Source organism: Myotis lucifugus, unplaced genomic scaffold (assembly GCF_000147115.1).
Source record: "Myotis lucifugus unplaced genomic scaffold, Myoluc2.0 scaffold_284, whole genome shotgun sequence".
Lineage (NCBI taxonomy): Eukaryota > Metazoa > Chordata > Mammalia > Chiroptera > Vespertilionidae > Myotis > Myotis lucifugus.
Genome location: NW_005871332.1, coordinates 120,771 through 147,425, shown reverse-complemented (window position 1 = coordinate 147,425; position 26,655 = coordinate 120,771). Strand labels below are relative to the sequence as shown.

General features: G+C 35.9%; 1 protein-coding gene across 5 annotated transcripts in view; it reads right to left on the bottom strand.

Moving 5' to 3' along the window:
- The window catches only part of EXOC5 (exocyst complex component 5), a 41,367-nt gene extending 14,748 nt beyond the window's left edge, over positions 1-26,619 (bottom strand). For 3 of the 5 annotated variants that reach the window (XM_023763437.1, XM_023763438.1, XM_014465247.2), the window contains exons 1-12: positions 26,346-26,595; positions 17,772-17,866; positions 17,016-17,163; positions 14,996-15,190; positions 14,125-14,189; positions 11,437-11,465; positions 9,430-9,539; positions 7,725-7,769; positions 7,475-7,615; positions 6,131-6,213; positions 4,445-4,654; positions 2,775-2,922 (exon numbers count right to left, since the gene is read on the bottom strand). In XM_023763437.1, the coding sequence (XP_023619205.1) occupies positions 2,775-2,922; positions 4,445-4,654; positions 6,131-6,213; positions 7,475-7,615; positions 7,725-7,769; positions 9,430-9,539; positions 11,437-11,465; positions 14,125-14,189; positions 14,996-15,190; positions 17,016-17,163; positions 17,772-17,866; positions 26,346-26,372 (1,296 nt within the window). In that variant the 5' untranslated portion in view covers positions 26,373-26,595. Of the gene's footprint in view, positions 1-2,774; positions 2,923-4,444; positions 4,655-6,130; positions 6,214-7,474; positions 7,616-7,724; positions 7,770-9,429; positions 9,540-11,436; positions 11,466-14,124; positions 14,190-14,995; positions 15,191-17,015; positions 17,164-17,771; positions 17,867-26,345 lie in introns of all 5 variants that reach the window. The other 2 variants (XM_006099775.2, XM_023763436.1) reach the window with 2 other exon arrangements.
- Between the last annotated feature and the right edge of the window lie 36 nt (positions 26,620-26,655).

The following is a 26,655-nucleotide window of genomic DNA, read 5'->3' as shown; positions in this document are numbered from 1 at the left end:
TGCAGACACATGAAAAGATACTCAACATCATCAGTTATTAGGAAATTCAAAAATAAAACCATAATGAGGTATGACTACACGTCCTATTAAATTGTCTAAAATTAAAAAGACTCATCATAGCAAATACTGGAGATCACATCATATGGAAAAAATGGAACACTCACACACTACTGGTAGGAATGTCAAATGAAACAATAACTTTGGAAAACTGGCAGTATCTTGATGACTACTACAATATCGTTACTAAGTATATACCCAAGAGCAATGGAAGCATTGACCACGTAAAGACATATTACATGAATGTTCATAGCAACTTCATTCGTCATAGTCAAACACTGGAACCAATCTTAACTTCCATCAATAGGTAAATTAATAAACAAATTAGGTACATACACGCAATAAAATACTACCAAAAATGAAAAGGAACATACTAATACATACACAAAACATGGATGAATCTCAATATAATTATACTGAGTGAAAGGAGACAGAAACATATCTATATACTATACTATAATTCCATTTATAAAAAATTCTATAAAATTAATCTTCTTGAAGACATCCTTTTTAGCTTTTAAGACTTAGTCCTCAAATGTGCCCTCTTTTAAAAAACTAACCTGTAGTGACATGTAATAGATCAGGAGTTGCCTGACAATAGAAGTGGAGGTAGGGAAAAAGGAGATGATAAAAGGGAAAGAGTGAACTTTTTGATGTAATGAATCTTTTCATTATTTTGACTAGTTATAGCTTCCAACTGTACACATAATTTATCAAATTTACTTAATTTTTTAATATATGCAATTTATTGAATGTCAAAGTTGTTTTTTAATCCTCACCCGAGGGTATTTTTCCATTGATTTTCAGAGAGAGGGAAAGTCAGATAGAAACATTAATGTGAAAGAAACACATCGATTGGTTGCCTCCTGCAACCAGGGCCCAGGCTGGGGAGAAGCCTGCAACTGAGGTATGTGCCCTTGACTGGAATCGAACCAGGGACCCTTCGGTCCACAGGCCGATGCTCTATCCACTGAGCCAAACCGGCTAGGGCTCAAAGTTATTTTTTAACCCTTTGCACTCCGCTGTCCCCTCTCAGGGGACATCGGAATTCTAGCATATCACTCGGATGTCCCCTCTCAGGGGACATTGCAGTTTATTAGTGATTACAGGGAATTGAGTTATTTCAACGCAACTTTTTGAGACATCCATGTTTCCCTGAAGTTTTATCTTGAAATGGCACAAGAAATTAAATCAAAATATTGTAAAATTACTAAGATATATACAAGAAATGTCAGCGGGTTTTGTGTCGGATTAAACAATAAACTACATATTCCCGATGTGGGACAAAGAAAATGGGACTGCATTGTGTGTTCTAACAGGAAAACACCTGGTGGCAGGCGTCAAACCACTTATTACTGTCAAACATGCACTAATCAGCCTGCAATGCATATTGGGGAGTGTTACAAAACTTATCATACTGTACAAAATTATAAACAATAAAATATTGTTTTTTTTTGCAAATATACATTCCTCGATGTCACCCAATTCATATAAGTCCAATATCATTATAATACGTTACTTGGTTCCAAAATTATACTAAATAATACGAGGGTCTGTAAATGCACGTTTCCGCCGCAAAGTAGCGTCGAGTAGCTGGTAGCCAATGTCCAGAATGGTTCGGAGTGCAAAGGGTAAAAAGGAAATAAAAACCAACCTGCTTGCTTATTATATTACACTGCCCTTTTTTATATCCTTTAAAGCTGCCATCATCATTTACAAGGTCAAGTCCAAATTTGTAAGCATGGTATACAGAGAGTTCTTCTCTATCTTTTCAACCTCCTCTCTTCATGTACATTTTTATTTCAAGCATTTCATGCTGCATAATTGATCTTTGTATATGTTTTTGTACATATATTATTCTCTCTACCTGAAACAGCCTGCTAGCAGCATCTTCCTAAAGATGACCTATTTAGCTTTGAAGATCTAGGTCTCAAATGCCTCCTTTTTGAAACCTTTCCTGATATACTTTTTTTCAATTCCTTAACCAGACAGAACTGGTTGCTTCCTCTTTGGTCACAACAGTGCAGACAAACTTTGCATCAATTCTTTACATGTTGACTTTCTTTCTCCATACTATTCAAAAGTAGTGTATGTATCTAATATTTATATCCTCAATGTCTAACACAGCAGCTGGCACAAAGTAAACGCATAATTTGTTGGATCGGGTTGCACTGAATTGAACTGAATTTTAATCTTGTGACTTTCCAGGCAGAAGGTGATGATTTAGAGTTGCTATGATTCAAACAATAAATATGGGGTATGGAGAAAGTTGGTTTATAGTTGTTTATATGGAAAATAATACAATAATTAATAAATATTAACACAAGAATAAACTGTTTCATTTACTCACAACCGTAAACCTACTTTTGCCCCACCCTGTATAATGTTGACAGCTACATGTTGGACAATCTGAGATACATGTTGAACTATATTTAGAAATATTTTAACATATTTCCAGTATTCAGAAAATTAAATATATTACTGTACCAAATATACCCATCACCCACCTAGGTGTGTCATACCGTAACATTTTTACAAATGTACTTCTAAATAATTTTAAAGTAATTTTGTTCTCTAAAACAAAAATCCTATATATTTTTATTACAAAAAAAATAGTTGTTCCTAACCAGACAGCAGATTTATATCTTAGTATAAATGAGGCAAAACTTAAAATACACAACTATATATAAATAAAATAAATTTACAATTACTCTTACCCTATGACATCTTTCAAAGGCTTGTTTGGTTTCTTGTAAAAGATTAACCACCACTTCTTGGGACAGAAAGGTTTCCCCATGAGTATCGATACTTGGCCCCAAAGGTAAGTTGGTACGTTGTCTAATTCTCTCTTTCAAATCTTGAATACTAGAGCATCATATTAACCAATTAAAAAAGAACACTTCACTATACATAGATTTTCATTTCAAGTACTCTCAAAGTTAGTATACATCAACAACAATAAAAAAATGGACCAATAGCCAGATCTAAAAGTTCTAATTGCAATAATTAGCTCTGAAAAGAGAAGTGAGCCTTAAATCTCTAAACCAGCGGTTCTCAATCTGTGGGTCGCGACCCCTTTGGCGGTCGAAAGACCCTTTCACAGGGATCGCCTAAGACCATCCTGCATATCAGATATTTACATTATGATTCATAACAGTAGCAACATTACAGTTTTGAAGTAGCAACGAAAATAATTTTATGGTTGGGTCACAACATGAGGAACTGTATTTAAAGGGCCAGAAGGTTGAGAACCACTGCTCTAAACAGACGACTTTCACCTGAAAAATTAGGAGATTCAGAGTTATGATCTCTAAAGGCTCTTTCAGCTCTACAATTCTAACTTGATAGCCAAGAAGTCCTTGTTCTATTTTGTAGGAAGTGGGCTACTCCAAATAAGTTAGTATTCCAGATAACTAAATGGTCCTGCTTAAAATAATCTTTAAAATGTAATGTTTTTAAAATATATTAAACAATTTAAATATAATGGTTATAATAATCCCAATAAACATTTCTTCATTATTATTAAACAAGATATGTTCAACATAATTTAGCTTTCCTTAATGACTAAAGGGTCACTCTGAACGTTTATTATATGGTGGTATCATTAGGTTAGATTTTTTTTTTTTTATCTTAGAATATGTAGCTCCAGACTACTGTGAACTAATTTACTTAAAAATGTTTGATTGTTCTTTAGTTTTTCTTTTTCTTTACTTGCTACTGCCTCTCAGCCGTCAATTTTTATTCCTAATTGTAACTTCCCCCTGATCATTATTTAATATACAACAAACTGGGAAATAAAATACTGACTTGAATGTATGTATGTGGACTCTGGACCCTGGTTATATGGCTCCACAGAAGTCATTCTGCTTCATCCTAGAATCAACTGGGTTCTAGATAGTTGAGATCTGGATTACTGAGGTGCCACCAATTCTTTCAGAAAATCACTACCTTCTAGTATGTGAATAATCACAAGTTTTAAGGTATTAATTAAATAATTTTATGTACAAGTCATTAAAAAGCTTAGGGTACCTAAACTGTGAACTGTCTATTGGCTGGTTTTTTTTTTTCACACCTGTAATAATCAACAAAAAAATAATGTGCTTCCTAGTTAATGACCTGAAATACTTTAATGAGTTTGAAACTAAAAAAGAATCTATAGAGCTCTTTATAGGACTGGTATTCTGCTTTATATTTTAATTATATTATGTTAGGTCATGTTTAACATGTGGTTCAAGGGACAGGATTTGATCAATATTATAAACAAATTGGATTAAAAGAGTTCTTCATAGAAAATTCCAATGACTCAATATTTGACAACTCTGTCCAAATATAATAAAGTTCTTAATATCTTTAGTCTTATTATATAAAATTTATCATAAACACTCACCCTCCTGTGCCAATGGATCTCTTTTGATGGTTTTTTGAATCATAATAGCGCTGTAGGATCATAGCACTTCTGCTTTTCAAATATCCAATCTCCACCTCAATATAATTCTCCAAATAGGAAATGAAAATGGATTTGATAAGCTTAGACAAGAAAGTCTGTTTATCAGTACCTAAGTTAAACTCCATCAACTTGCTGGAAAGATTTGTGGTTCTTTTCATGGAAGAGGGGGAAAAAAGATTAATATATATTTTAGGTATAGTAACAATACTAACGAATATATATTTTTACAATGTGAATTTAATAGCTTATGTTAAACCACCATTTCTTAAAGTTTGGGAAGGTACTTATTAGGATGCAGAGAGCAGCTTATTTAGGATTATATTTAAAGTAGAATGAATACTATGAACATTATGGTTTTGAAACTGCCATAAACGGCTAGGGATGGCTTAGGAAACGGAGGCAACCAACCAGTCTAGAAATGGCAAAACGTGGCAGAAATTCTTCAAGTATGGTCTAATGCTATTCATGACATGGTACACAAGTCAGAATATTGAGGGGTCTACTCTCTGTTCATTCCCTTTGGTCTTTGTCCATGTGGACTTCTCTCTAATTTTCTGTTTCCCATTGAAGACAGGCTCATAATAATGTTATTGTTTACTAGAGGACCGGTGCATAAAATTCATGCACAGGGGAGAGGGAGGAGGAGTCCCTCAGCTCAGCTTGCACCCTCTCCAATCCGGGACCTCTCAGGGGATGTCTGCGGGATTGGGCCTAAACCAGCAGTCAGACATCCCTCTCGCAATCTGGGACTGCTGGCTCTTAACCGTTCACCTGCTTGCCTGCCTGATCACTACTAACCCCTCTGCCTGCCTGGTTGCCCCTAACTGCCCTCCTCTGTCGGCCTGATTGCCCCTAACCACCTCTGCCTCAGCCCCCCCAACCGTGGCTTTGTACGGAAGGAAGGCAGGACAACCAGAAGATGTGCAGTCAACCCGGTCTAATTAGCATATTACCCTTTTATTAGTATAGATAAGAACTTTCAGATTATGGTTATTTTTCAAAACTTTCCTCTCAAAATGATGACACTGAACAATAGCCATAGGGTTGGGTAAAAACTACATATGAAACTTCTGATATAATATTTCTAAGTTTAACAATGTCTTTTACCAAAAACAGATTCTCACATTAGACTTAAGGCTGAAATTGTCATTTTTAAAAGAATTTGTCAGGCACTAGTGGGCTGAAGGGGGTCAATGGGAAAAAAGAAGGGACATATGTAATATTTTCAACAATAAAGATTAAAAAAAAGAATTTGTCACTTCCTCAATTTCTAAAATTGCAACTGCAGATAAATATAATTATACTAGTTCTTGGAGGAAAAATTAAAGAACAGTGAACTAGCTTACAATTAAAATTGGAAACAAAATTTTCAAGTCTTAGTTTTAAACAATGTAAACAAAGCTTTATGTTTCATTAGATACATTAATATAAAGCATAATACCCCTAAATTAATGTACTAAGAATACTACTCTTGTACAATACTAGTTTATAAGCCAAGTATTTAATGCTAAAAGACAGACTGCTATCTGGCAAACTATTATTCAAAAATACTTGAATACTTCCCCGTTTTCAAAAAAACATTAAAATCTAAGATCTGTTATGATTTTATAATAATTAAAAATATACCTTGTATATAAGTCATAGAGATTTTTGAGGTACTGCTCTGCATCAGACTTCCTACATTCTTCTAACTGGTCTTTCACAAAACTCTAAAAAAAAAAAAGTCAACATTTTGTCAATTAAGTAAATATTAAATTACATACTCAAGATGTATTTTCTGAAATTAACTCCACATCCTTAAATTTTTCTGACTTACAATTCAATGGAAACGGCAATGTATAGAAAATATACCAATAACAAAAATAGGTTTAAAATTTTACCGCTATATTTACTAGTCCATCTACATCAGTCATAGGAATAAGAATTAAGAATTTCAAAATATCTTTTTCCTTGAAAATGGCCTATCCTGACTCATAAAGTACATTTACAACAACAACAACAACAACAAACAAAACCCCAGTCTACACCAATATAAGCATTTTCTTAAAGCAGCATTTACCAAACTGTGGTCTTGGTAACATTATTGTCCCTTGAAACATTAATAGGCATTGCTCTAAAACTGGGAAATGCTGTATATTTCACCCCCATATCTAGATAAATACATACATATTACTACATTTAAAGGGTATTTAAAAGCCCTAAGTTGTGTTTTAAAAACAAACATATTTAATGTATTTTAATCCAGTGGTAAATATAGTTTAGGAAATGTTGCCTTAAAATATAATGCTATGAGAGTATAGGCTATCAATTAAATTCTGTTTTTTCTTTTTCATGTTAGTACCATATTATAAAAAATTCTACAGACTGCATTTGTAATTCTTATTCAGTTTCACAAATGCCATCTATTGGTCAAGGTGAAGACCCAATAAAAATAATAACCTGTTACTACAATTGATACTACTACTACTGGTAAACAAAATTCAAACATGTGTTCTTATGACACTTAGTGATTAGCATACTTTTTCAACAAAACATGTTTTTCTTTTTTTTTGTTTTTACTGTTGTTAATCCTCACCAGAGGATCTTTTCCATTGATTTTTTAGAGAGTGAAAAGGAAGGGGAGAGACAGAGAGAAACATCGATGTAGAGAGACACATCAATTGGTTGCCTCCCATGTGCGCCCCAACTCAGGGCCAGGAGTCTGCAACTGAGGTACATGCTCTCGACAGGAATCGAACCTGTGAACCTCAGTTGCAGGCCGACACTCTATCCACTGAGCCAAACCAGCTAGGGCAACAAAACATGTTTTAAAAAGCATGACCCTATCACTCCTTTCCCCCTTCAGTGAATAAGTAGATTTCTATTCCTATGGTCATTAAACAGTAAACTAGTATTTAAAAAAACTTTTAAGACACAGAGAAAAAAATCAAATATTGCTTTAAAAACTACATAGTCATTATTTAAAATTACCTGTAGTTTGATTTCAAATACGTTTTGAATAAGTTTAGCTAGTACTGTTTCTGGATTACTAAAGATATCTCCAACTTGTTTGTTCACCCGTTGACAGAGTATTGCTGCATCTTCAAATATATCATTTCTCATGTAAGCACCCTAAATAGCAGAGGCATTTTACATAGTGAATACATAATGTTTAAATGGTTTTTAAAACACAAATTAGCATAAAATGAAATGAAATACAAAAAGTGTACTGTTATGTTACCTCCTGGCACTGCTTTATATAAACATCAACACAATGGGAGTAACCCTATGAAGAAGAAAGAAATACATTATCACTGTTCTGTTAAATTGTAATAATAATCTCAATTAAAAAAAAGTATACCTATGTAATGTAATAAAGCTATGTCTGTGTCCCCATGAATGGCCAATAGTTGCTGGACTTCAAAGAAAAATTAGGTATAACTGAGTTCTTTATAGTCATTTCACCCAATCATCATCAAGTCATCTCCTTCAACTCTAAAACATGTGCACGCACACAAACAGATTCAAGATTTTGAGAAACGGTTTTAGAAATATATATTTCCTTCTTTCCTCTTTTGGATTCAAAGCATTTGCTTTCCCTTGCAAGAATATGGACAGAGCTGCATTTAACTGACATTCTGGAAATTTATTTTTAAAATTGAATCCATTTAAATAGAATGTGTTTAAATAAAATAATTTGTCATATTAAGCTAATTTAAAAAAGTAAGGTAAGCAATATAAAGTATAATTTCTCAAGAGCCATTCTTTTTTTTATAAACATTTTTTTTTATTGATTTCAGAAAGGAAGGGAGAGGGAGAGAGGGATAGAAACATCAATGATGAGAGAGAATCATTGATCGGCTGCCTCCTGCATGCCTCCTACTGGGGATTGAGCCCACAACCCTAGCATGTGCCCCTGACCGGAATCCAACCTGGGAACTTCCAGTCCACAGTCCAACATTCTATCCACTAAGCTAAACCAGCTAGGGCTCAAGAGCTATTCTTAATACTTAAATATAGTACTTAAATGAAAAGTTCAACAAATGGCTTATATTTCCCTAATCTACAATAATAAAAGGGTAATATGCTAATTAGACTGGATGTCTTCCGGATGTCCTTCCTGAAGAAGCCGGGGCCGGAGGGAAGCCAACCCGCATCCCAGGTGCTTGCCGGTGGCCAGAGGAGGGAAGCAGCCCAGGTCCTGGGTGCCTGCCGGTGGGCAAAGGAGGGAAGCCCGGGTCCTGGGTGCCAGAGGGAAGCCGGTGCCGGCAGCAGAGGAAGGAAGGCCTATTCTTGCACGAATTTTTGTGTATTGGGCTTCTAGTCTGATATAAATATAAAGAAACAGACTAAAGGAAATACTATTCCTTTAAGCATTATGTTTACAGAAATGCATTCCCATACAAAAATTATCTTTGTAGTTCAAATTCCAAGAAGACAGTTCTAGAATAGAATATTCCTTGTATTACCACCTGAGATCCTCTGGATTTAACTTATCTTTTACGAGTCACATTCTACCCACTCTGTGGTTCCTACATTCCACTAGATACTTAAGATCAAGTCTTCTTGCTTTTGACCTATTTCATAACATGCTTGACTGAAAAGAACAATACATTATAAATTAAGAAGGCAAAAAAATATGACTTTCTATGGCAAACTATATAAAAATTCATATATAGCTTGACATATGATATCAAATATACATATTGGTGTTTGATAAAATATTAATGTTATAGAATATAAAATCCCTATTTAAATAATATTAAACACCTAAAATTGAACATATCTTATAGAGAAAGATATAAAATGTACAGTAAGATTATTCAAAACAAAAATTATCATCCTGATAATCATACAATAGGGGAAAATCAGAGACTATAATATACAGAATTTATATAATCTCCAGCCTTGAAGACTAATTTTCACTTATAATTTTTACTACTTACCTTAAAATGAAGTAAAACTGCTGCTACTTCTCTCATTCTGGAGATTTCACCTTTTTTTTGAGCACTAGTAAACTCCTGAATCAGCTGGCATTCTAAATCATGGTATTTGCCTAAAAATAAAAAGAAGTCAATGAGACAAACAAGGTATGCAAGCTATTTGCTAGTATATGAACTATCCTATCTAATAAAGAGGGAATATGCTAATTGACCCTCATGCTGTTGCAAAGATGGCGGTGCCCACAACCAAAAAGGAGGGAATATGCTAATTGACTACCACGCCCTCAAAGATGGCGGCGCCCAGTCCCCTCAGCCCCGCTGGGACCTTGCCATGTGCCTGCCTCTGGAGTCCCCCCCGTCTCCTCAGCCCCCCAGCAACCCAAGGGCTGGCCCGAGGCGCAGGCAAGCCTCAGATGGTGGCTGCCCAGCCGCCCAGGGCCACATGAGGGTCGGGTAACCAGGGCCGGCCAAGGCTTGTGCTGCCAGCAGTGGCAGCAGCAGAGGTGTGATGGAGGCGTCGCCTTCCCCTGATCGCCAGGTCGCCTCCCACTCCTGAGGGCTCCCGGACTGTGAGAGGGGGCAGACTGGGCTGAAGGACCACCTACTCCAGTGCATAAATTTTCATGCACGGGGCCTCTAGTTTATAAATATAATGACTATGGATCTAGCCCTCTTTTGAAAAATTACAAAACAGTAAGATATTACAATGAATCTAGACACCACAATATATTGTGATATATAAATCTATATTTTCAAGACAAAAACATCTTTCCTATCTTCCCAAATAAACAGTTGAACTCCCACAGTCTGACTGCTATTTACCACTATTACTTTAAAAGCAACTGACAGGGGAAATCTTCCCGATGGTATCTCTGAGATCAAGAGAAAAGAAAAATCTTAAACTTGGAAGTGCAGAAAGAGTGAGGACTACAGAAATTTTTGAGTTCAGATGCCTTTGCCTTGAACAAAATGGTGGATTCAACACCAAATTCTACCTTAAGATAATATGTGATATTTGATTCACTATATTCTTGAGGCTATAATAGTTCTGAATGAATAACTGAACTTTTGACTAATCTATAGTGATCAAAAACAGGGCAGGAAGTCCAAATAGGTAGTTCTTTGAACCTTCTATACAAAATGGCCTCGCAAACAGTGATGGGGCTACCACAGGAACCTGAAATACAGTGGCTTTTCTAGAAACCTAGAATGAGTTACCTAAAATATAATCCAAAGATTGGTAAAAATCAAACTAGTTATGTAAGAAATTATAAACTTAGTTTTTTTTTAAAAAAAGGACCTACTCTAGAGATATCTGTATGAATAATCTCGAAGATACATTGTTAAATTAAAAACAGAAGGTAAAAACTATTTATATAGAATGCTACTAATTATTTTAACACCTTTCGTACCGCTCACGAGCTTTCTCGTGTTTCGCGCGCCATCTGTTAAGGACCGCTCACGAGTGTTCTCGTTTTTCACGCCCATGGAAAAAGGAGCGAATCTAGATACTTATGTAAATTTTGTTTGGTCCCTCTTCATAGAGGAAAATGTTTTACGCAGTACCATACGTTAAGTACTAGGAACTTTAATTGTTTAATTGTTTTTGTAAATAAGAATGTTATAATTATTGAAAAACAACACCTATAGTGCATTATGATCTGTAGTTATGATGATTTAAATAACGTGCAGTTTGCCCAAAAACGTGCGGTCCCTGGCGTATGTCTTAGAGATTTCTATGCGGTACGAAATGTGTTAAAATAAATGAGGATGACAGAACTAAATTTTACACATATATACATGATTTATATCCTAGGCTTATTTATCTATAGAATACTCTGGAGGAATACCCAAGAAATTGCTAATGTTTGTTTCAAGAAAAAGCAATCAAAGCCAAGGATAGGATGGAAGGATGACATGATCCACTATCTCTCCTCTTACTATTTTTTTCTTTTACCCAAGTAATTTATTGCTTGTTCAAAACAGTTAAATAAATAGAACCCCACTTACTTGCAATTTTGGATTTTACATCTGAAAATCTGAAAGATAAAAACCAATGATGAAGTTCATTAGTTGTGACAAATATACCATAGCAATGGTACTATTGTAAAATATTAATAAAAGGGGAAACTGTGTTTGGGGATATATGTGAGTCCTCTGTACTAAAGATCATCATAAAATAAGGAAGAAAGAAAAAGATAAAGCCAAAAGGGAGACAGTACTGACAGGAAGCATGCCAGGTGACAAAACTAAATTTGGGATATTCAGATGGAGTGGCTGGTTCTCATTTAGGAAACCCACATTGAATAACCAATTGTCAAACAACGAAGAATTGTATGAGGCATTAACAATCCAGCCAGCCCCATCACTGAGCTACCGCCCCTAGTCATATTCTCTGGCATTTTAAATTCACTTAATATTTGTATATTCCTCCCTCTGTTGGGATTTTTTTTTCAAAAGTTCAATTACCGTTATTTAAAATAAAAATAAAAAGTATATACAAATGAGTTATTTTAAAAGTAGTGTAGAAGCCAGAAAAAGGACCAAGCATTGTGCCTAGTAATCAATCTTTGCAAATTCAGAAACTAAAATATCACACATACCATACACTAGAATTTTTCTCAAATCTTAAATATCAGGGGAAATACATATCATGGAAAATGGATGCCAAAAGTTCCTACACAATCAGTGTGAAGACAGAGGAAAGTGACTGGCAAAAGAGATGCCAAAGACAGGTGAAGAAAGTAATAAAAATTTAAAGTTATACAAAATTGATATACAGTCTATGCCACTCAATAATAGGAATACGTTCTGAAAAATGGGTCATTAGGCAATTTCACTGTTGTGTGAACATCATACAGTACACTTATACAAACGAAGATGGTATGGCCTACTACACACCAATGCTATATTGTATAAAGCCTATTACTCCTAAACTACAAGCCTATACAGCATGTTACCATACAAAACACAAGATTAAATCAACCACAAGAGAAAATGATGCCATCAAGAGACCCAATAAACCTGAGACACAAGAGGCCATTGCTAGTGTAACCAGGCATACTGTTGTATAGAAAAATGTTTTTATAAGCAGAAAGAGTACATTGTGCAATAATGATAGAAAGTACAATAAATACATAAACCAGTAACATAGTTGTTTATTATAATTATCAAGTATTATATACTTTGCATAATTGCATGTGCTACACTTTTATATGACTGGCAGCAAAATAGGTTTGTTTACATCAGCATCACCACAAACACATGAGTAATGCATAGCACTACAACATCACAATGGCCAATGTCTCTAGATGATAGGAATTTTTCAGCTCCATTATTATCTTATGGGATCATATATGCAGTCTGTGGATGGCCAAAACGACATTATGTGAGGCATGACTATATCAAAGTCATGGCAGATCACACAGTGCACGTAAGGTGTTGTGAATCTTTGTGAAAAAAATTAAATCTGATTAGGATATATATTCAACTCCAAGAACTGGCAGAGAGGCTAAAACAAAACTGTAAGAGAAGTATGCAATTGTATAATTGAGAAATGGAAGAGATGAATATATGCCATGTTTTATAGAAACATATAATAGAGAGGATAGAGAGGGGATGGGAGAGGTAGCCAACAATTATTATGCACCTATCATGAGCTTCACATTTTACCCATTTAAGTAAATGGCACAAGAATGAAATGAGATAAAGTTAAAAGAGAGATTTTTTGTGGGTCACTTTAAAACTCATTACTCTCATGCTGGGCAAGAATAAGATTATTAATAATATCTAAGTGACAGATGACCATTACTGCTAATCCTTTATGAGGACATAGTTGAGAATAAAATAAGGTATTTTGTGGGTAGGGAACTCTCTGTGTTTGCGATATACGGTCAAGCTTTAAGTATAGCAATACATTTATATTCTACCTGTACCAGAGGATCTTCCAAGTATTACCAAAAGAATAAAGATATATTGTCTATTATATGGGAAGACATATTTCTTTCAGATATTCACATGCAGGAACTACTACTACCAATATTTTATTAAAGTGTCTGATATTCCAAGGACAAAGGAAATCATGCAAAAATTTCCATCTCAGTAAAGTTAATTTTGGGATAAAACCATTAATACTTGATTAGATGGCCTTAAGCCTTTCAACTAAAGCAAGGGTTCTTAACCTGAATTCTCCAGAGACTGCGGATAAGCTAATGAGTATAAAAACTACATAAAATTGTATATAACAATCTGTGTGAAACTGACATTTTGGAAGAAACTTTATAGCTTTCATCAGCTTTCCATTATCTCAGATCTTTAAAAACTTAAATACTGTCATCTAGAGATAGGAAAAAGCAGCTGGGTGGTTCCATGTTTAAACACTCTCAGTCTCCTCCCATCTTGATTATGAAAGTCCAAAAAATGAAAATTTAAAATCTCACTTCAGTAAATCTCAAAATTCTTCTTCATCATTTTTTCCCCAGGGGAAAACAAAGAACTGAAATTATTTCAAGGTATATTATTAAATTTAGAAACTGAAACTATATTTTTTCATTCAACTATTATATATTGTACCTTATACAAAGGAGGTACTCAATACACTCTTGTTGAATTAATGAGAAAAATCATACCGGAAAAAATACAAGTTTATTCTATAAATTACACCATATATCTAAATTAGCTCTTGAGAAATAAACTTGCCTATCAAAAGGTAATTCTTGGGCGATTAGGTGCAACTTCTGAATGATGTCTGCTGCTTCCTTTATCTATTAAAAAAATAAAAGCAACAATTTTTTTAAAACCCTTATATATATATATATGTCAAAAATGTTTATATTTGAAAATAGTAATATTACCCTATGTATGCCCACAGACCCTCACCCAAACAATTTTCTTTTAAAATTCTCAACAAATAAAACTTTTTGAGCAACAGGAATACATTTGGGGTATCACCAATAAGTCAATAAAACATACACATTTGTCTTTCTGGCACTGAAATCTTACCATTTCATAATGCCACAATCACCTTCCCAATGAAACCTATAGTTCATTTACTCTGAAAAAATTCAACTAATTACTTACGGAAATCAGAAGTGTAAGTTTCTTCTGAGTTTATGAATCCAAAAGGGGTAAACAAGATATATGAAAATAATTCAGATTATTCTGCTGCATATATCCCACTTTAAGTGAATAAAACAACAAAAATGCCACCTCAACTTTTCAATGATTAGGTCAGACCACCCTCATCCAATGAAATTTAACTATTCAAAATCTACAGAAATTCTGCTAATATTAAAAGCCAATTACAGAAAAGAAACACTCATTAATACAGTCACCTCGGCATTTCTAAACCACACATTAATTTCATGAAAAAAAAGAAGCCAACCAATCCATTTAAAAATTAGAACACTTCATCAGCAATCTGTAAGCTAGTGTACTACTTTACACATCAGAACAATAAGTCAGCTACTCAGTGATTTGAAGTTCTTCTCTGGAAAGTAATAACTGTAGTTAATAATTAGGACATTGTTATTAATGCTATAATTTGCTTTTATCCTTCAATAGTGCTCACCTTTTCAGAATTTGTAAAAACATCAGATTTCAATTCTCCATCTAGAAACTCATTAAAGTATTTCATCAATTTCTGAGCCTCTACTGCCCGTTGTCTGGGTGTGTTTACCCCTTCCAACTGGTCTCCAAGGTGACAGACCTTGGTTGCTACATAGCTAATGTGCTCATCCAGTTCTTGGAAATGTTGGAAGGCAACCTGAAAAAAAATATGCATAACCATAAAATACAATGACAGAATGCAGTTTTTACTTATAATAGAATGACAGCACCCAGATTAACTTATAATTCGTATCAAAACTAAACTACTAACTCATTACTACTCTCAAACTGAGGTAACTAAAGATAACATAGAAATTATATAAAAGATGATCTACAAAAACAATTCATGCCTAATAGATCAACACATAATCTGAAAAATTTTTAACAAAATTGCAAAATTTTATACTTTTAACTATTAAAATTATATTTTATCATGAATACACTTACTAATCAATAAAACAGCAAGACTAGTTACTATTCATTCTGTTTAACAAAGTTTCCCAGTACCACTTACTCATAAATAATGGTTCTGATAACAATGAACTAAGTATCAAAAAGACCAGTCATCTGAACAACTCACTTGCTACTACACTAAAGAGTTAAAAACATGTTAGAAGTAAAAGACACTGATTTAAAAAAATATTTAAAAAACATTTAAATATTTAAAGAGCAATGATAATATTTTAAGGTAAAATTTTTTTTTTTTTTTTTTTGCTCAGCTTTGAAAACAGAAAAGATTACAATTATTCTACTGAGGCAAATGTATATTACTTCCTAGAATATCCCTTTCCCACAGTATACTGATTATCTTCTGGTAGATAAAAATTATACACTATGAATGCCTTAGAATTGCCAATAATAAAATTGCTGACAATTAGATATACTAAGGACATTCTCTATGCTAGACACTATTCTAAGCATATTAATGTATTTATTTATGTAATCCTTACAACAATCTATTTTATACGCAGATGAAAAAACTGAGGCACAGAAAAGCTTGAGTTACTTGAAGTTACACAGCTAATACTTGGTAGAGAAAGTTGGCTTCAGAACTTGTTAAACTATTAATATTTAATTATTATTATCAAGGGAAAATTGCATTAGAAGTACCTGAAATCTATCAATTTAACTACTTAAAAATATATTTTCTATCTTATATAAATTATTGACATCATTAAATATTTTCTCACAGCCATAGATGCTTAAATAAAGGAAGCTAAATAAATGAAATCTGAGCAGAGATCAGTTTGCTAATCCCTAATGCTAAAAAAACAAATAGTCCCTGGGAAGCAGCAAAGCTAAACATTGTTCCTTAAACTTATACACTTACACACTCACAAAGGGCAAGCAAGCCTAGATCAGGCTGTGCAAGGGGTTTGGAGGTTCCAGATTCAGTCTGGAGCTAAAGAATGGCTAAGAAGCTTGACCTACTTAGCCCGAAGGCCAGTTTATTTTTTTTTACTCCAAAATGAATTGAGGAAGAATTCTGCACCCATTTTTCCAGTTACATTGTAATTCTTATTAGGGCACATAACTCATGATTTTTGTGAAACTTCCCAGACCAGGTTTCCTCTGGGGAAAAACCTTATCCAGGCAATAATTTTCTGATATTACTTTGTTTTATGATTAAATGAGAATGCAAGTGACTACGTAAATATCCAAGCTAACAATAAGCCCTTCAAGATATAGGTCTGCTGAAGCATCATTCTTGAAAGGTTGGATTGTTAGAGGAGAAGCAAGGACCACACTATACTAGACAGCACCCCATCCTAAGAAGGGAACACTGTGATCCCAAATGTAAGCCACTGCCAGGAGTGTTTGATAACAATTCATTAACATTTTATCCCATGATATGGGAGAACTAGAGAGAAGCCTCAACAGTTAATCTCATTTGACTAGATTTTTATTAAGAACTAAAAGCTGAAAGGAAATAAAGATATTATAGTCTATATAAATTATTCATTGCTTAGCTAAATATTTACCTGATTGCTTTTCTGAAGCTCTTGTACCTTCTTGGCAAATTCCTTAGCTTCTTTCTGACACTGTTGCTCTAGTTTCTCTACTTTCCTTTGAATCCTTTCATCCATTATCTGGAGTTCTTGAATATGATTTACAAATTCTTCTAATAACCTAATAAAGGAAAATAAGAATATGTATCAATCCTCCTATGATTAATTTTAGGAACTTCATTTAGAACTGTAAGGTATTAATAAACTTGAATTGAACTAAGGATGATCATGTTAATCTTCTCTATAGTATCTTGTTAGGAATTATCTCTGACATGAAAGAAAACCTCACCTAAAATCTCCATTAACCTCCAAAATAGAAACCAATTTCAAAGAAACAGTCAATAGGTAAATATACTACATAAAAATCATATTGTGCATTCTAGAGTTCAGTGACTTTCTGTTCCCCAATTTACAACTATACTTAAAACAACACATTTAACATGTTTTTATTGCCAACTCTTTCTCATTTATTAGTAATTGGAGAAAATATTAAGTTCTTATAATGTAACAAAACCCCTTCCCTCATACTAGTTAAAGTCCTTCTCTAAAATAAAAGGAATGTAAAGGGGGGGAAAAATCAACCAAACTTCTAATGCTTGTGTCTTTTAATGACCAATTGTTAACTAAAATCCCTTTACATGAATGTTAAAAGAAATTCCCAATAGTCACATCTATTTCAAACATAAATTTGTACTAGATTGGGTCTATGAAAAAAAATTTTCACTTCACCTTTTAGGATCAAAAGCTTCCGATCCTCCTCTAGAGCCTCCTCCTGGGGTTCTCCATACAAGACGTTCAATATACTCATCTGCCACAAAAGGTTCCTAGTTTATAAAATAAATGTTCTTTTAAAATTTTTCATAGAAGATAACTTAAAAACACCTACAAAAATGAAACAGGTTCTACTATGTGAGAACTTCAAATGAAATTAAATTACTAATACCAGTTAAAACATCCCAACAGAAAAGTGAACAATTTATTGAAGAAATACAAATGGTCAAGAAACATAAAAAACATGCAATTGCACAAACAGTCAAATTTTCACTTTTTTTTTTATCTCACAAAGAGACAAAGTTTTTAAAAATTATAATATGTAATGCAGGGGAGGGTAAACTGACATTCATACTCTCATTACTATTAGAAATGTTAACAGGTACAATATTTTTGGAGGCAATAGGTAATAGTTTGGTAATATCAACAATATTACAAATGTTCTTACCCTTTAACCCAGTAATTCTACTTTTAAAATTTTAAGGGAAAAGCAAATAAAAACTTAAAAACTTTTTACAGAATGTTTGCTGGGTAATATTGTCTACATAAATATTCAACAAAATCATCATTGAAAAGTTATGGTAAACTTATAAGATGAAAAACTATGTTTCTATTAAAATCATGTTATAAAAAATTTAAATAAAATGAGGAAAATGCTCACAATATCTGATGGAAAAAAACAAGATAAAAGTATTTTCTAAATTTTCTTATGGAAAAAAACATTAGTTAAAAAACAAAAAAATATTAGAATAGAAGGACCAATCCAAAATAAATAAATATTCATCCCTAGCCGGCTCAGTGGATAGAGTGCCAGCCTGCAGACTGAAGGGTCCCAGGTTCGATTCCTGTCAAAGGCATATGTCAGGTTGTGGGCTCGATACCCAGTAGTGGGTGTGCAGGAGGCTACCAATATGATTCTCTCTCATCATTGATGTATCTCTCTCTCTCTCTCCCTTTATCTCTGAAATCAATAAAAATATATTTAAAATAAATAAATATTCAAATGTTCACCATCAGCTGATAATGCATTTTTTAGACTAGTACACAATTATTTACATATTTTTCACACTACCCTCTTGCAAATAAATATCATATATTGTCTCCCACTTAGCATATAATTTAAGCTGGTAGCACTTGCTAGTGATTCCAGTTTAAATTGTTTTATCTATAAAATTTTCCATTTTTTAATCATAGTTAAAAAAACATTTTCATTGATAAACATTAACTGAACAATACCATTTCCAGTGTCAAGCACTCTGTTAGGCTTTGGATTATAAAGATGTATAAATACAAACTGAGAAACTCATAGTCTAACAATAGGAAAAAGCAATAGTAGTATGTGGTAAGTAAATAAAAATGCATGCACAAACTTCAGTGTTAAAACTGCTGAGTGAGTTGTTATAACTCAGTAGGTAGTTGGGAGATGGAAATAGGATATTCATTAAGTCACTGAGTTTGGTTCATGGAGAATTGGCTAGGCAGATATGTCTACTAAAAATGAACAGAAGCTGCAATTATAGCCTCATTCAGGGAAAGCCATGAAATTCAGTGGCAAGAAAAATATCTTCCCAATAGGCAAAGGTTAGGGAAACATACCTGATTGTTCTCTTGGGTGGACAACAGAACTGACCTGAGATTAGAATATACATGGGACTCACAGACAACAGCAAAAAGCCTGGCTATCAGAGGACAAAGATTAGTACATGAAGATAAGAAGTCTTGGGCAGAGTCATGTGGATGGATATTTGGGAATGGGCATGAAGAAATAAGATCTTGGTGACACATGTTAACACCCCTAAAAGACAGACATCCACCATGGAAAAAGAATTAATCAATGAAGACAAAATGCCTCTACCAGTTCACATCAGCCAGCTTCTGCCCAGCATTAGCACACTGAACAGAGCAAACATAATACAGATACAACATGACCCCAACAGCATGAGGTCCTACTCACCAAGGCTGATTCAGCTACTATCAAAGCCAGAGAGCTAACCTAACAGTGACAGAGACCAACTCTAAGCCCTAAAACAGCCCCATCCTACAAGTAGACTAATCAGCCAATGGTGGCAAGTTGACTACATTGTACCCTTTCCATTGTGGAAAAGTAATTCATTCTGCCAAAACTGAAAACATTCCTAGTTGGGTTTGTCTCTCACAGAGGGAGTGTTTGTTCCCCTGGCATGAGATCCTGCACATCACATCAGACCAAGGGATCCATTTTACAGCAAAGGAGGTGACTATAGGATCCACTGGTCACATTATAAACCACACAACCCAGTAGCTGCCAGTCTTACAAAACACTGGAACAGCCTGCTGAAGACATAGCTGGAGCACCAGTACAGAGACAAACCTATATAATAAAAGGCTAATATGCAAATTGACCAAATGGTGGAACAACCAGTCGCTATGACATGCACTGACCACCAGGGGGCAGACGCTCAATGCAGGAGCTTCCGCCTGGTGGTCAGTGCGCTCTCATAGAGGGAGTGCCACTCATCCAGAAGCCGGGCTCATGGCTGGTGAGCACAGCAGTGGTGGCAGGAGCCTCTCCTGCCTCTGCGGCAGTGCTAAAAGGATGTCTGACTGATGGCTTAGGCATCAGTGGGGAGCGGGCCTACGCCGTCAGTTGGACATCCCCCAAGGGCTCCCAAACTGCGAGAGGGCGCAGGCCCAACTGAGGGACTCCGGAACTCCTGTGAGTGCACAAATTTTGTGCACCAGGCCTCTAGTTAGATATACAAGTCAGAAAAATAAGTTTGTAGTACAGGGACGAAACTGAAGCTAGATACAATTTTAAAAGTATTATTTAAAACCTTTGAATTGGATGAGATCAGAAGGAAGAGAAACATGACAACATTTGGAGAAACAAAGAGGGAAAAGATCCAACAAACAAAAAACAAAGAAGGAGGGAACAGTGCAGGAAGAGGAAAAATTAGGAGAGAACAGTGTCCTGGAAACAACGCACAGGTTTTATCTTCAGAGGCAATCAAATTACCACAAAAGTTTAAGATAAATCAGCTACTGAGCTTAATGTAATTGAAGTTACAAAAAAGCAAAAAACGAAACAAAAATAAATCTTCCCGCTTATAAAACTAAATGAATCTCAATAACTTGCTTTCTTATACTCAACCTTGCTACAAAGGCATTTACAATGAGAAAAAGACAAATTAACAAATTCTAAGACCTCCAGATGACCAAGTCTTCCCAAGAGGATTGTCAAAAGAGAAATCTCTTAGAATTTCATAAACCAAATGAAGGTATATCTTCACCTTCTATTTTACTATAGTAGCAATTAAAAGCAAAAATTGCCAAAACAAAAACTGAAGTATACAACTACAGGCTAAGATACTATCATATTAAATTCAACTTTAAGTAATTGGTTATTGATTGCTTTATTAAACTGATTTTATTTCATACTCCTTACATATGCTACCAAATTTAAGAAAAACATGGGATTTGTAGTAATTTCTGTTAAAAATTAAGACATCAAGCCCTTGAACAGGAACATGAATCTTTAATTTAACAATGTTTCTGAGATACCCAACTAAACTTTTATATTTTCTCAGAACATCTTTACCAAAATAGATCCAGTACAATGTGTTACAATCACCCATATCTGTCTCTCCACTCCCCCTCTCTCCCAAAAAAGGCATGTCAACTCCCTTAAGCATGGACTTTATGAAGCCTTCTCAAAGTTCCCCCCAACGGCCCCTGAGATCTCAATGCCTTGTGTGAGCCATCACTTCCACACCTAAAACATGCAAATACAGATTCTATCTCTCCTCAGTACTCTGAATACACCTCACCTTACAAGTTGTAGTCATCTTCCACCTCTGCCTTGGAATGCCCATTTCCAAAAAGTTTCCACTCATCTATCAACATGCAATTTATGTGATTACTATATGAAACCTCTCCTAATTATCCAAGGAAAAGATTCTGTACTCCCACTGCACTGTATTGTTTCTTAACGAATATCTCCCTGTGATGATGTGATATAAGAAATACATATTTTTGTCTCTGTACTCAGCTCCTGGCCACATCTCTTAAAACCTTTAAACATTTATTTAACAGCTAATATGGCTGAAACAAGCAGCATTTCAGCACCTTAAAGGTAGAGTGGTCCTTACTTGTATATCTCACATTCATCAATATATATTTATCACATTAACAAGAGATCTTTCCATAAATATGTTTAAGTTACTTAGTTTGAAAATCTAAGAGACATAAATTTGTGCGTAAAAAATGTGTTCTTGGCTATTCAAATTCCAACCCGGAAGTCAAAGAGCCATTGTCACCACAGTCAAATTACATGATCTCAAATATTATTACCAAAGCATCAACATTTACAATAAAGAAAAAACAACAACTAATTCCTAATTCTGGCATTCAGGACCTATACAATTAACCCCCAATTTTCCTTGCATGTCATTCCTCTTCTTCATGCATGTTACACTCCAGCCAAAATGAACTCTTCCCCTGTCCCCAGGGTCTACACTTACCTCCCTTTATGGCTTGGATTTTACTGTCTACTTTATTAGAAAATCCCTCCACCCAGTTCCACAAATTCAAAACTTATCCTCTGTATATCATTCAAATGACACCTCCTAATCCTTCCACATTTCTAGATGTAATTTTCCCACCCTCTCAACTCCTATATCACTTTATCTAGGCCTGACACCATTTATAACTTTATTTCAAGAGTATCTATAATAATAAAAGTGTAATATGCTAATTAGACCACGAGCCCTTCTGGATGTCTGTCCTTCGAGACAAAGCTGTGGCCGCCACTGCAGCAGGGGACAAGGCCCTTGCAGGAATTTCATGCATCAGGCCTCCAGTGTAGTTATGTATCTATTTTTCCCCTCCCTCTACTTAACAATAAGGGCAGGTTCTATATATAATTCAACATTTTCCAAAGTATGTACATGGAATTCACAAAATTAATAAACACTACAAAATGAACGTTTCATGTCAAAAAAGCTTAAAAATGAACATCTCAGAATTTCTAACATACTAAGGTATATTGTACATCTCTAACAAAACAAAGTATGCCCATTTCCAAAACCTATTTGGCCTGTGAACCATTTGTTTTTTTTTGTTTGTTTTTTTTTACAGTGCACTGAGTAAGATTAATATTTCTATGGCGTGCAGCCTCATTACTCTTGGCACCTTATCTTGAACTTAATTGATCCTCAGTAAATATTTGTTGAATAAATGGGTAATTGACCCTAGTTAACAAAAAACTCTCCCATTAAGGTAACTTGCCCAAAGAGAAGACTCCAGAATAACAAGAGAAAAAAATAGCAAGTGAGAAGGGAGTATAATATCCTCAGTAGTGCAGTAAGAGAAGAATATTTGCAACAACAGAAAAAGAACTTACTACCCCAGCTACTTCTTTATATGTGGAGGAATAATTACTCCAAACCACATAGGAATTCCTAGTCAGAATGTCCATCCTGAGGTGATCATTTAGAAACACACACATAGATCCTTTTAGAAAGAGTTGTCAACAAGGGCTGAAACTAAGAAGGAAATAGTATTTCCAGGATACTCACTATTAAAATAACTGAATAATCTATTACTAATCATTTCTGTCAACCAAGGAAATATCCTATAGTTGATTTTGTTGTGTGAAGGTGTTTTTGTAAAAAAAAAAGCAGTCTCATGGGATCAATAATATTTTAAAAGAAGTAGAATTAACACATGGAATTTCATGAATTCAAAGCAATTTTGCATTGATTTGACCTCTTTCAACATGGAAAAATGAATGCAAAATTCCACTTAATAGTGCATTAAAACCAGGATGCATAAAAACAAAATATCCTTGACTACATCCTAAAACCAGGATGCATAAAAACAAAATATCCTTGACTACGTCCTGACCTCTGCTTCTCACAGTTCCCCAGCTGTGACTAAGAAAGGGAAGAGAAAAAAACATTCCCTGACTTGTCCTACAACCTCCTATGGAAGTAGGAACAGGAAATAACAGCAATGACTACGGTTTGTGTGGTTTTTTAAAAAATCCCTCTCCTCCCTCTAAATCAAAGAAACCAATTTTCACTTAGGGATGAGAACTTATTCAAGAGTAGAGCCTGTTGTAGGGCTGAAAAGGGAAATATTTTTCTTAATCATACTATTAAAATTCCATTGTAACTATTAATGTAATAATGCTTTTCATATTGATGAAACAACAAAGTACATATGGTCAGGAAAAAGAAATTCACATGAGTTAAGATCCATGTTTAACATTGCTCTATGAACCCTCTGGCCACAGAACTAGTCTGTTTCTATCAGCAGTGATTTTCAAACTTTTCCATCTCACAGCACACATAAAGTAATTACCAAAATTCTGTGGAAAACAAAAAATTGTATTTTTTACTGATCTGACAAAAAGTAGGTATAATTTTGATTCATTCATGGTGGATAGCTATTGTGTTGGTTGTTGTCATTTTTTTGACAATCTAAGGGAAAAAGGTCAGTGCCCCTGACTACTCAAGTATTGCTTATTTTAAAAATTCTTGCAGCAGCCCGACTGGTGTGGCTCAGTGGTTGAGCATATCAACCTATGAACCAGGATTCCCACATGGCGGGGTTGTGGGCTAGATAACCAGTGGGGGCGTGCAGGAGACCAGCCAATCAATGATTCTCTCTCATCACTGACGATTCTCTCTCTCTCCCTCTCCCTTTCTCTCTGAAATCAATAAAAATATATATTTTTTAAGTTTTTGCAGCCAGAGGCACACTGGTTGAAAATCACTGCTCTATCAGTAAGTAAATATTACCAGCTGTCACATAACTGGAGTCACTGAGTGAAGTTAAACCCTAATTCGGTTTAACTACTTTACTAAATGGTGGACCCTAGAAAGCAAAATATGTATTTCTCTACTTCCTCCCCTTCCCACCAATGGGAGTAGAAATCAAATACACTTTCAAGTAAGTTATATGAACTCATGGTCAAACGTTTAAAGAAAAAAGAGACATAATTAGGAATGTCAAGCAGTATTCATTAACTCAAAGACTAATGCCTTATGAACTGTATGACAAGATAACTTTCCTATTAAAAGCTAGCGAGTCCAGTATTTTATTAAGTAAATTAAAGATCTCAACTTCATACATAGTTTTCTACCTTTATAAGATGTAAAAAAATAAAACAAGGAACTACAGAACTCCTTTAGTACCTTTCCCAACAACACACAGTAAAAGCTTGTAGCAAAAAGAATATGTCCCTGCCCGTGTCAATCGATAAACAGATGGAATTGGAGTAGTTAATGTGCTCTCTCTCTCATCACTTAAATCTGAAGAAATGCTATTAGCATTTCCAAATTCTCTCTTGTAACTATAAATCCTTCGCTCACAACTTACTATTTTATTACAATTTATTATAACAATGGCACCTTATTCCTCTCAAAAGCATTATCTATCCAAAAGCTGGCAGAAACCCGAAATACTGGAACAGTAACAAATGTGAAAAGTTCCCAGTTATAAACACTGGCATTTACACTTTAGGCCAAAAACAAACAAAAAATACACCAAAAAAAAACCCTGCTGAATCTTAGGCAGAAAAAGGATCCAATTGTCACTCAGACAGAAATTCTCTATTGCCGACTGCAGTCTTCTCACTATTACTTCCTTTGTTGCTCAACATGAAACACAAGCACACACAAAAGGGGTCTTTCCTTCCTCCTTCTTCATATCTGTTTTCATTTCTTTCACAAAAGGAGATCCGTTCTTTTCACGTTTCATTGTTTTGTGGTCCCATTAGAACTTTCCCATCCTATTATCTCACACCGCGCAGCTTCTCACACTGGATTTCCCGAAATTACACTTCACGTCCTGGAGACTGGAAACTCCCAGGGAACCCCTCGGAGAGCTCGCCGTCTCCGCGGGAAGGCTCCTCCAGCCAGCGGGTCGCTGGTTTTATAGCGCACCCCACTTCTCGGAGGCGGGCACACACATGTTCCTTTTAGTTCTGCCCCTCTTCCGTCCAGCGGACTAAACGGGCCTTCATTATCCTAAAACAATACGTCGGCCGGCCTTTTCCAGTGTAAGAGTGAACGGGCTGGCAGGTGAGCGTCGCTTCCGGTCACTAACGGGGTGATCACAAACCAGGAGCAGCCCCGAGGCGCCCCGATCGCAGGCGGCCCCAAGAAAATCACACGAGGGGCCCAGCGACGCGAGGGGCCGGCCCAGCCTGGGGCTCCAGACTCCCCTCTCGGCGCCCGAGACAGCCCTTCCCACCGCTCATTCCTCCAGCATTCGTCTCCCCACGCCCCGGCCTCCCAGGCTTCCTCTCTCCCCCTTCAGGACTCCAGGCTCCCCTCCCCGCCCGCCACCCCACCCGAGCCCCTATCTAACCCGCCCCCATTTCACGCTCCGCCCGCGCGGACACCGGGGCCACCACCCCACCCCTCCGCTGTGCACCTTTCTTCCGAGGGCTGCTCCGGGCCGCGGGCGGACACCCGCTCCTCCGCCCGCCTACCTCGCTGCCTGAACCCCGGGCCTGCCACTCCCCGAAGACCCGCCGGGACCCACCTCGAAGAGCTCGGCCGTCGTAGCCATCCCGGCCGGCTGGGAGGCTCGCCTCGCGCTGGACGCCGTCTCCGCTCACATGCTGCGCCTCAGCGGCGCCGCGCACAGGTTCCCGCTCCGCTCGCCAGCTCCGGCTCCCGGCCGCCACGGGCTCCCCAGCTCCCCTCCGAGCCCAGGCAGGACGGGAGAGCGGCCATGAAGCGAAGCCGCAGACGCCTGTCAGCTGCCTCCCGGCGCCGCCCGCGCCGCTCCCATTGTCACCGCCTCGACGCCGGAAGTGGAGCTGCGCGCGCCGGCTCGGCAGTCGGGAGGG